The sequence below is a fragment of the Ctenopharyngodon idella genome, chromosome 16 (assembly GCF_019924925.1).
Source record: "Ctenopharyngodon idella isolate HZGC_01 chromosome 16, HZGC01, whole genome shotgun sequence".
NCBI classification, from domain to species: Eukaryota; Metazoa; Chordata; class Actinopteri; order Cypriniformes; family Xenocyprididae; genus Ctenopharyngodon; species Ctenopharyngodon idella.
The window spans coordinates 6,709,589-6,721,768 of NC_067235.1; the positions used below are offsets into that span (position 1 = coordinate 6,709,589).

Below are 12,180 nucleotides of genomic sequence, written 5' to 3' on the forward strand. Positions count from 1 at the left end.
CCTCTCTAAATTGTGCTAGATTTTGCGAAGTGCAGATGTTCTTTACTGTATATTGAACTTGTTTGGTTTGTCGTCTTGTACTGTTACAGCATGAACACAGTGAGTCAGATGAAGGACAGGTAAGTGTGTGATTCACACTGATGAGATTTCACAAGGTTTGTGTTCTTATCATCATAAGCGCTAGAGTTACAAGCATCTCTTATCAGGTTGTTTCTTTTGTTTGGACATGGCTGTAAGTGCAGAGCATAATGGGTGGTGGATTTGTGGTATCTGTGAAAGGGTAAGATGATAACTCTCTGTTTGATCTGTTATTTGCTATGTTTGAGCCAAACTGCTGTCTTACTTCAACAGATGTCGGCTTCAGATGATTAATTCTCAGCCTCAGGCCAAGATTAATGCTCTGAAATATCACATTGCCACACTCAAACCACACACTTCAAAAATATATACAAATATATATACATAAAACCACATACATTTTATTAAGGAGCACTTGTGGGCTGTTGAGGTCTATTCAATATCTGTGACAGTATTGAGTTTCAGTGGAGAGCAAATAGAGACATTGAGACTCCTGATCCTCTGACGTTTCTCCTTCGTAATCTCACACGTGTCTTCTCTAGAGATCTAAGCGATGTCTCAAACTGTGCCTGATATGCCTGAAATTTTGAAGTAGACTGAAATAGTATTTTCTTGTAAAATGTACTCCAGTAATCTGTTTCATTTACAACTTACCACTTTACAACAGTCTATATCAAAACCTCATTATAGGTGTATTAAAAATTAGAAGAACAACTGCTGCGAAATTAAAATGAGTCGTTTTTGGTTTTGCTTTCTTGTTTTAAGTATAATGTTTTGTAAGGTTTTATGCTTAAAATATGGAAAATACACTCTCAATGGGGTAAAAAAAAAAAAAAACAAATTGCAAGAGATTCTCTGAAAACAAACATCATTATCTCCTGATGCTTCTGATCTTGATTTGAGAATTAGATTAGAGTTTATTGAAATGAAGAATCAGAATGAGGAGGTGTCAGAGAAAAGTAGGAGGAGACATGGGAAGGTGCTCGTCCTTCATATTTCATCTCCTGTGGTCAGTGGAAGTGTGTCTGCTTCTACCTGTGTGGGAGAAAGACCACGTCCCTGCTCATTACCGTCCCTCCTTCATTCACGTCTGCATTGACAAATAATGGCCATAATTATCTCACACATTGACGAGGATCATCAATGCATGAAGTAAGAGGCTTTTTTGGAGAAGTGCTTTACCCCACATTGAAGGTATGATTCTTACTGTGCTTTTGTGTTTTATTGCATGATTCATGTTTGGACAGATATTTCAGAAGCTCAACAGGTGCTGCTTTTCTGACCAGTCCAGTATTTGACTAAAACAGCTTTTGTTCTGTTTTGTGATCTTGTGTGAGCAGCAATTGAATTTGTCAGAGAAATTTAGCTTCAAACTGTTTCATTCTTTTGGTTTTATTTTTAATCTCACTATTTGATAATCTGAATTTTCATAATAATTCCCTTATTCCCTTCCCTTTTAAAATTTCTTTATTTTATGTCAGTTGATTCAAGCACATTTGGGTCATCATTTATCAAATATGAACATTATTTGTAAACACTTGTAAGGAGATATTTCAAATGATCTGATCCTTACAGAAATAGGGTTAATTTAAATATTTGCATCATAATTCCCTTATATTTTGTTTAATTTCTTTATTTATCATATGTCAATTGATTCAAGCACATTTTGGTCATCATTTATCAAATATGAACATTATTTGTAAACAGTAAAACTGCACAGTTATATGGTATTTACATGATCTGATCTTTAAAATGACTTTTATTGGTGTAACAAATTGATTTGGTCATTAAATAATGTTTTTATTAAAAACAAACAAACAAACAGATTCAGATGAAGCTTATATTTAGTATTTGCTAGAAGGATTATGGCAGTAATGAATCATCTGTTATTACATTATTACACATTTATTACATTATAATGACTATCTCATTAAACAGGTCTACATGTGACGATGTTTGTTGATGATTGTTGAATAGATCTGTTGCTTCAATCTAGTTTAGTTTACAGCCTATACAGACTCAGAGAGCGAGTTTTAGCGTGCGCCATCCGGTTCGGGTTGATCTCATATCAACATGGTTGATTTGCTCCTCCCTCTGTCTTTCTAATCATCCCTCTTTCCTCTGCATCCATCACTGTGCTGCCCTCATCCCATCAGAGAGGCTCCTGTGTCTGAGGTCTCTCTCCATCCTCTGCACTCCTGCCCAGCGACCCATGCTAAGAGGCAGACTCGCAGTCACACACATGTCCTCGACCATCGCCCCCGTTAAACCCTCCAGCACCGCGGGCCCCAAGGAGGTGGAGCTGATCCTGGTGAAGGAGCAGAATGGGGTTCAGTTTACCTCCTCCACCCTGGTCAGTCCCAGTGGTCAGACACACCCGTCAGGAGAGGAGAGGGAGACCTGGGGCAAAAAGATCGACTTCCTCTTGTCAGTGATTGGCTTCGCTGTGGATCTCGCCAATGTCTGGAGGTTCCCCTACCTGTGCTACAAAAATGGAGGAGGTGAGAGAGACTGGTGTCTTTGAATATTAAAATAGATCTGAAGTCTGAGATGTGCTTGTTTGTTCTTGAAGCCATGCGGAGGAATTTGATTAAACCTAGTTGTAGAGGAATATAGATTTTCTAGCAATTTACAGCTTAATTCGTCAGTGAAGAGAAATGTTTATGTAAAATGTTTACACATAATGATATTGAGCCTGTAAAACCTTGAAGTACCAATATTGTGAATTCAATGTACATTACCAGTTTGGACCAGAGTTATTATAGTTCACTAAAACTCAAACCATTAAAAAAAAAAATGTTGTTAATTGAATTACAATGACCTTCAACTGAGAAAAAAATTCAGTTAGTTCTCAAGGCAACATTTAATATTTTTATTTAGTTTAACAATGTACTAAAATAACTAAAACTGAAATAAAAATTAATAAAAGCAAAGGTAACTCTTTATTTGGATAGTCAATTTTAGACATTCTACTAAGTAACTTTGGAACTACATGTCAACTAGCAGTCATTAGAGTATTAGTAGACTGTCTTCTTAATATCTGCTAACACTTTATGTTGATGCTTCCCAACAGACATTCTACTGACTATAAGTAACAAGTACATGTCAACCTATTCTACTAACCCTAACCTAACAGTCTACTAATACTCTAATGAGAGTTAGTTGACATGTAGTTGCAGAGTTACTTATAGTTAGTTGAACTTTTAAACTGGACTATCCAAATAAAGTGTAACCAAATCTAAATAAGCATATTAATAAAAAAAAAAAAAAAAACTAATAAAAATGACAAAACACGCAACGAAATTACTAAACCTTTGAAATGCAATAAAAACTGAAAATATAAAAAACTGTAATAGTATCTTAATGATAATAAAATAACACACATTTTTTTTTTTTTAATATTTTGTTCTGAAGACTTTTTTTTAAACACTTGAAATTAGTTTTGTACACATGTAATTTCTTTACCAAGCTTACATTTTAGTTATTTTTATTATTTTGTAACGAGTTATAGAAGCAGCATGAAGTGTTATCATGATTACGCATGAACGCATATTTCTCCTTCACTAGTGTTTTAAAGTGTTGAAAGTTGGTTGATGAATGTCCAGAGTGAATCTAGATGATGAAGAAGCTCCAATATGAGAGAGTTTTCATGTGTGTCACATGTTTTTATTATGGCATCATTCCCAGACTTCCATTTGTGGGATTTCAGCATTTTCATCACTTTACTCCTATTCTAACATTCATATTTCAGTAGGTTTCATAATCTATAACTGGTTGGTTGGGTTGTGGTTGTGTCAGGTGCTTTCCTGGTGCCGTACCTCTTCTTCATGGTGATTGCTGGGATGCCACTGTTCTATATGGAGTTAGCGCTCGGCCAGTACAACCGCGAAGGAGCAGCAGGAGTCTGGAAGATCTGTCCTATCTTTAAAGGTAATGTGACCTTTAGCTGTTGTTACTCGTTTATTGTGTGATTTTATACAGTTGGCATGTACACGTCTTGAGGTGACAGTGCTGTTTTGATCAGATGTTCACTGGCTCTGGAGGCAGAAGGTGTTTGTGTCCCCGAAACTAACTCATCAGGGCAAACGCTAGACAGGTGCTGTTTATCTCCAGCTGAAATCATCTGCAGTCAAATGGAAGACAGAAAAATTGGCTTTTAGTATGAAATTTGCCTGCCAGACCTTGTTGGTGGATCGCAAACTTCAAATCATGACGGTGGCCTGACACAAGCATACAGAAAATATTAAAGCTAAGTGACCTTCACTCTCAGATCTGCACTGTTTCCTAAATAAAAAAAGACTTTGTGATGTGATGAGAAACTTTCTATAAAGAACAAAATATTCTCTAGTTCCTTAGAAACCATCTACACTAAAGGTTCCAAAAGGAGGTTTTTGCAGCTATGTCATAAGAGAACCAATTTTGGTTCTCTCATAAAACTTTCAGTGAACAATTCTTAAAAGAACCATTTTTCCCCCCCTTAATTTAAAGAACATTTTAATAATCTGAAGAACCTTTTTCCACTATAAAGGACCTTTGCAATGAAAAGGTTCCTATGGATGTTAAAGGATCCATGATTCATGGAACCTTCAATGCTAATAAAGAAACTTTATTTTTAAGAGTGAATGTGCTTTCAACATTCCAGAAACCAATATGCTGATCTGAAGAAACTGTAATGTCACATTAAGTACTTTTATTATTCTTCAAATAATTAAACGTGAAGAAGATGGCTCATTGCTTGACTTCTTTCTTTTTCTTTTTTCTTTGATGTATCAGTTGTTTTTGGTGCTGCTTTGGTAGAATTGTTTATACATCTTGGATTTCAAGTTGGAAAATCATGGCTCTTCAAAATAAAATCTTAAAAATAAACAGTTTGAAACGTAAAAACTATGTCCAACGCCATCAATTCTCTTCAAACAGCTGATATATCTAAACCCAGTATCGAAAGCTTGATTCTGAACACACTCTGCAGGGTTGACAAAGCCATCATCTGTTTCCTAAAGACGCCTGTTTTCCGTATCCGTAACGGGCTGTCAAGCATATCGCGGATGGAGAGAGAGAAGGAGACGGACATTTTAATCACAAGCTTGGCTCTCTGTAAGCCTGCCACTCAACAAGAGATTACTGTAATTACCGCTGATCAACATGTTTGCTTCCTCAGGATCGATGCCGGGAATCACACATGTGCTGTTAATATATGATGGGAGAATCCTGCTGTTTGCTTTGAGACAAAGAACTCAGTTTGAAGAGCCATGGGGGTTTGATGGCAGTGGAAACTAACTCTGTCTTATTTGAGTTTATGCACAGAGACCCGGAAGCCTTTTGTTTTCTTTAGTGATTGTGAATCTTTATTGTACCTCATCTGTTTATTTGGTTGACTGATGTGCTACACAAGAGGAACTTCTTCAGACTTGCCTGTACATTTTAAAAAGTGAAAACTTTTCACAGTGTAGCGAAAATAACTCAATAAATCTTAAAGATGAGAAAATGGTAATAATTAGTGCCATGAGGCCAAAAAGAATATTATATGATGTATATATAATATTTACTATGATTATTACTTTTATTTTACAAATTATGTCACTTCTTCATTTTTTGTTTTTAATGAGGGGAAGTCGTGTTGTAACAGGGTTCTGCACAAAATGTGTAACTGTCACAGGTGGTTGCAGGCAAACAGGCGAAGAAGACGAATAGAGTTCCAACTCGAAGGTTTAATAATAGTAATCCATATAACAGGCGAACAGACGGGAGCAACACACACTACATGTAAACGGTACCGGACAATGAACAGAACACAGGCAGGTACTTAAATACACAGAGGTAATTAACTAAAAGACAAACAGCTGTGGTGATTAGTCTCCATGGCGAATGAGTGGTGGGAAAACCAAGACAAGGAAACACACGTGATGAATGAAAACAAACTAGAGTCAATGAACAGAACTAAACAGAACATAATGGTGACAGATCACCCCCCTCCGGCAAGGTGCGACCTCGTGCCGTGATGACGAAGATGTGGGAGGCGGTTTTGGAGGAGAGCGCAGAGGTGGTGAAGGGATGAAAACAGGATGAGGCGCAGGGATGGTGACAGGAGATGGCATAGGAGTGATGTGATGACTACGATCCCCTGGCGGCAGTGGTTGGAATGGTCTGCTAGCACAGACCCAGAGCTTGCCAGTGCCGACAGCCCACGGCGGGGACGAGGGAGAGAGGAGTCAAGATGGTGTCGAGGCTGACGACAACTGGGGAACAACCGATGGAGATGTGGCCGATGGATTCACAGGCGCATATGGACAGCCGATGGAAACGAGCGACATCGCTGGTACAGGAGACCTAGGCGATGCCGTGGCGATGAACGTCGAGGGCGTAGCCAGAGTACACAAGGGTAGAGGCAGAGCCGGTGTGACTGAGGACAGAAGCGATGCCGAGGAGAAGGAGGAACCCGCTGCAACCATAGGGGTGAAGGGACGGAGCACGGTGGACGGCCTGCAAGTCCGTGGCAGAAGTGGTGTGAAGACCGACCAAGGGAGAGCCGGCAGGACGTGGGAACCCGGTCTAGCCACAAGTCCGAGGGTCTCCGGTGGAACTGAGGGTGGGAGGAGCCAAGACGGAGCCGACAGGCCGAGATGGAGCGAAGAGGTTCGAGGCTGGAAGCAGAGCCGCAGGATCCTCTTGCACTGATGCTGCTAGTGGTAACACGACCTGCGGCTCGATGGAGATGTCGCAGGGCTGTAAACACCCAGCAACGGCTGGCTTGGAGGACTGCCTTAGCTGTGATGGCGGTGATGGTGGCAATACAAATCTTGATAAAATAACAGTAAGTATAACACAGTCCATGCAGGTTGAAGAAATTAATAACTCATAGTTCATAAAGTTTTTAGTACTGTCTAGAAACAGCGATGATGAAGGTACCGGGTGGGATAGGGTAGGAGTTAATACCTCCTTACTGAAGTCTCTCAGCCAGTCCTCATTGTCCATCTTCACTATTCCCTCATCCGCTGGTGTCGTGGGCTCACACCCTTGGTCAGACTCAAGATGGAGCTCTACTTCCGGGGTAAGGGTCAGCATTGTCCTCTTCTCCTCGGGTTCTGGCTGCCACGTCACGGCGGATGGTAGCTCTCTGTCTGGGGAGGCTCACATGAATTCTCTGCGGTCGAAGGTGGTGATTCGGGCTCTGGGTCTGGTTGTGCTCTGGACCGGGGCAAGACACTCTCCAGACACCTTATGAAAACATCCCTCCAGTTAAGTCCAGAGGTGTCTGGGAAGTCAATGTGATGATGGTAATTGGCCCAGATCCAGACCAGATTTTTCAGGGTCTTGTCGTTGAGAGGGCTGGTTAGTGAAGATGATTGAAATTAAAGGTGAAGCTCAAAATATCGGGGTTCTCCAGGGCCACCAAAATAAACTGAGCTCTTAAATCCATTTTGTTGGTCCAGGTCATCTGTCACAGGTGGTTGCAGGCGAAGAAGATGAATAGAGTTCCAGCACAATGGTTTTAATAATAGTAATCCACATAACATGCGAACAGACGGGAGCAACACACACTACACGTAAACGGTACTGGAAAATGAACAGAACACAGGCAGGAATTTAAATACACAGACATGATTAACTAAAAGATGAACAGCTGTGGTGATTAGTGTCCATGGTGACTGATAATTGGCGGGAAAACCAAGACAAGGAAACACACGTGATAAATGAAACACAAATAGAGTCAATGAACAGAACTAAACAGAACATAATGCTGACAGTAATTAAAATTAAATATTTTGTTCTCACCACAAATAAAATAAAATAAAATAAAATAAAATAAAATAAAATAATAAAATAGTCACACAGGCTTACAAAAAAAGGTTCGGTCAGGGTTCTATATAGAACCCTATTTCAATTTTAAAGACCCATTATGCCAAAATAGTTCTATATAAAGAGAAAGTCTTAAGTGATTGCATAATACTTTTATGTTTAATGGGTTATTTCAGTTTTTTCTAGTGATAAAGTATTTACTTTATATAAAAATAAAGTATTAGTTGTTTAAATCATAAAATGTAATCAAAATAAAATGTATTGTAACAAAATGTTTTAAAATGTATTAAAACAAAATTAATTAATTAACTAAATCCATAAAATTATCGCATGATGGGAACCTCTAAATTGGTTTTTATGATCTGAGAAACAGACATTCAACATAACAGTAAAAATACATATTTATTATAACTGAAATAGACGAAGTTCTATATTTAAACAACATCAAAACTACAAGGGCATCTGGGGGGGCACTGCCCCTGAATGGTGACAGGCCTGTTATAGAACCTTAAAGGGAACCTTTTAGGGGTTCCCATCATGGGATAATTTTGTGGATTTAGTTTTGATTAATTGATTTTGGTTTAATTCTTTATTTTATTTTATTTTATTTTATTTTATTTTATTTTTATGAATCAAACAGCTTGTAAATATACTTTATGACTAGCAGAAAATTTGAATAAATGGTTCTTTAAAATTGTGTCAAGAAAACTAGGGTTCTATATAGAAGCCCACTGAACCTTTTCTTCTAAGAGTGGAGTGTGTCTGGTGCAGGAGTTCCTTTTGGTAATTTTAATGTAATCTAATAGAAACTTTCTAATAATCAGATTTTTCGTTTCATCAGTTATTAGATTACATTAAAATTAATTTCTAATAGAAAATTGGACAAGTTTTATAAAAAAGTTTTAGCTTACAGTGCCAGCTTTATATGCACAGACTGTACACTCACAAAAACACAGAAGCATGCACAAAAGTTTTTGAACATGTAAATAAAACAAAGATTATTAAAGTACGAAGAAAATACTATTTCACTCTTTCTTATGTTTAATTTAATGTGTTACTTGCCATTTCTTTGTAACTGTTTGTGAAATTTACTAGCAATTTGAAAACTGTAAATCCTGCAGTATTTTCTTCTTCTTCTTCTTCAGGACAGTTTAAGAATTCTCTCATCTGGATTTTAAAAATTAATCCGTTTTGACATTACAGCTGCACGTGAACAACACCAACAGTTTGTGGTCAGAATTATTGGCTCCCTTGATAAATATGAACAAAGATGATGATTAAATCTGCATTGTTTATCCTTTTGATCTTTAATTCATAAAATTAGCAATAATCTAACCTTTCATTGAAGGAAAATAATTGAAAGTGGGGGAAAAATCACATTATGAAATAAATGTTTTCTCCAAAACACGTTGGCCACAATTATTGGCACCCTTTTATTCAATACTTTTTGCAACCTTCTTTTGCCAAGATAACAGCTCTGAGTCTTCACCTATAATGCCTGATGAGTTTGGAGAACACCTGACAAGAGATCAGAGACCATGACAACATCCCTCACCCCACTCATTTTCTTTAGGGTTCAGGTCAGGGGACTGGGATGGCCATGGCAGAAGCTTTATTTTGTGCTCAGTGACACATTTTTGTGTTGGTTTTGATGTTTGTTTTGGATCATTGTCCTGATGGAAGATCCAACCACGGCCCATTATTGGATTTCTAGCAGAAAGCGGTCAGGTTTTGATTTTTTATCTGTTGGTATTTTATAGAATCCGTGATACCATGTATCTGAATAAGATGTCCAGGACCTCCAGCAGAAAAATAGGCCCATAACATTAAAGATCCAGCAGTATATTTAACCATGGGCATGGGGTACTTTTTATCCATGTGTGCACCAAACCCATCTGGTGGGTTTGCTGCGAAAAAGCTCTTTTTTTTTTAGTTTCATCTGACCATAGAACTAGGTCCCTTTTAAAGTTCCAATCTTGTCTGACAACTGAATATGCTGGAGATTGTTTCTGGATGAGAGCAGAGGATTTTTCTTGAAATCCTCCCAAACAGATTGTGGGGATGTAGGTGCTGTTTGATAATTTTTTTTTAAGGTTTTCTGAGACTCAAGACTCAACTAATCTCTGCAATTCTCCAGCTGTGATCCTTGGAGAGTCTGTGGCCACTCAAACTTTCCTCCTCACCGTACAGTAGGACGATTTAGACAAACGTCCTCTTCCAGGCAGATTTGTAACATCTTTAGTTAATTGGAACTTCTTAATTATTGCCCTGTTAGTGGAAATGGGGATTTTCAATGTTCTAGCTATTTTCTTACAGCCACTTTCTATTTTGTGAAGCTCAACAGTCTTTTGCTGCACATCAGAGCTATATTCTTTGGTTTAACTCATTGTGATGAATGATTAAGGGAATTTGGCCTTTGTGTTTCCTCATGTTTATACTCCTGTGGAACAGGAAGTCATGGCTGGACAATTTCATGTTCATGATCACCCTGGTGTGCTAAAAAAATGTAAATATGAATGGGAATATATATCAGAGATATTTTACTCATAAAAATCCTAGGGGTGCCAATAATTGTGGCCAATGTGTTTTGGAGAATTTATTTCATAATGTAATTTTTCCCACTTTCAATTCTTTTCCTTCAGTGAAAGGTTAGATTTTTGCTAATTTTACGAATTAAAGATCAAAAGAATAAACAATGCAGATTTATTTTTATAGTCATTTGTGATCATATTTACCAAGGGTGTCAATAATTCTGACCACAACTGTACATTTGTCATCATCTAATAGCCCAAGTTACAAAGATCGTTTTAATCCAGCATGCATTCCAGGCTGGTTAGTGCTGGTTTACCTGGTGGAATACCAGAGTAATGACTTATTACTCTAGCAGATAAGGCTGATTGACCTGGAGACTGAACAAGGAAGTCTTGCTTGTTAAACTAGTTATACACCAGCATCCAAAACATAATTTGGTGAGCAGTGATGGTCTTTTCAGCAGTGATATCTTACTCGCGTCATGTTTGCTTGGTTTTCTCAGGTGTGGGCTTCACAGTGATCCTGATCTCCCTGTATGTGGGATTCTACTATAACGTCATTATCGCCTGGGCTCTGTTCTACCTGTTCTCCTCGTTCACCAGTGAACTGCCCTGGATCAACTGCAACAACACCTGGAACAGTCCCAACTGCTCCGATCTCAATGCTACTCTGCTCAACGATACGCACAAGGCCACGCCGGCGCTCGAGTACTTTGAGTACGGCCAGCACAAGCACAAGCTGTCATGACAAAAGCATTTCACAAATACAGAGAAACCCCCACAATCATTAATGTACAGTTAGCAAGAACAATCTTCATCTACACTGTAAAAAAAAAAAAAAAAAAAATAATAATGTCATTTTACAGGAAAAAAATGGCAGCTGTGGTTGCCAGAATATTTCTGTAAAAATACAGTGAAAAATGTAAACATATTTACTAGGGGTGTGACGAAATTAAAATGTGACGAGATTTCTTGTTGAGGTGAAAAGCTGTCTCGCAATATTGCCATGATGGAGTGTGAGGGTAAAATTAGGATAAAATATGTCACCGCTACGTTTACATTATACCTCCAATGTCATTTTACTTTTCTATAGAAATAAAAAACATTTCATTCAGTTGGATAATGGACGCTTCGATCCCATCCAGCTCATTCAACATGAGCTGTCGTACGTAGTGCAACAGGAATCAGAGTTCACTGATCACGTGACGAGAGTAAATGACAAGATGACTGACAAGACCATGGCGGAGGATTCGTTGCACAACAGAGCTTAGGCGTCTGACAAATGTCTTGTATTGTAGAATGTGTGCTCAGCACCGCTGCTTCCTATTCACAGAATACGCGCAAAAACGAAAGTTAAAGTAAAACGCGAGCGCACATTCAAACACGATTTCAGTACGCGATTTCCGCATTTTGAAAGTGGCTCCCTGATGCATGCAAATATCTCCCAATATGAAAGATATCTTAGGCTGGGCTGTGTCGCTGTAACCATCTCTTAGCTCCGTATCATGCTTGAAGAAAAAAAAATTGGTCTCTATTTGCACTTTGAATATTGAGAGAGTACTTTGATTATGGTAAGACTTATTGTTTACACTTAATAAGACTAAGAGAAAACTGTTATTAATTTTCATTTATACTGTTTTTATTTCTATAATCAATTTGTGTAAAGGAGTTCAGTTAGAAGGTCAAAACATGTAGAAGCTCATAAATTATGTACAGTTCTAAGGTCTGAAGAGAGTTATATGAAATCACACAGGAGAGAAACCAGTCAGTTGAG

General features: G+C 38.1%; 1 protein-coding gene across 1 annotated transcript in view; it reads left to right on the top strand.

Annotated features, from left to right (window-relative positions):
* Positions 1-723: 723 nt before the first annotated feature.
* slc6a3 (solute carrier family 6 member 3) overlaps positions 724-12,180 on the top strand; it is a 28,633-nt gene continuing 17,176 nt past the window's right edge. Inside the window, exons 1-4 of the mRNA XM_051866813.1 lie at positions 724-1,272; positions 2,235-2,579; positions 3,877-4,008; positions 10,910-11,123. Coding sequence (XP_051722773.1) covers positions 2,291-2,579; positions 3,877-4,008; positions 10,910-11,123 — 635 coding nt within the window. The 5' untranslated portion in view covers positions 724-1,272; positions 2,235-2,290. The remainder of the gene's footprint in view (positions 1,273-2,234; positions 2,580-3,876; positions 4,009-10,909; positions 11,124-12,180) is intronic.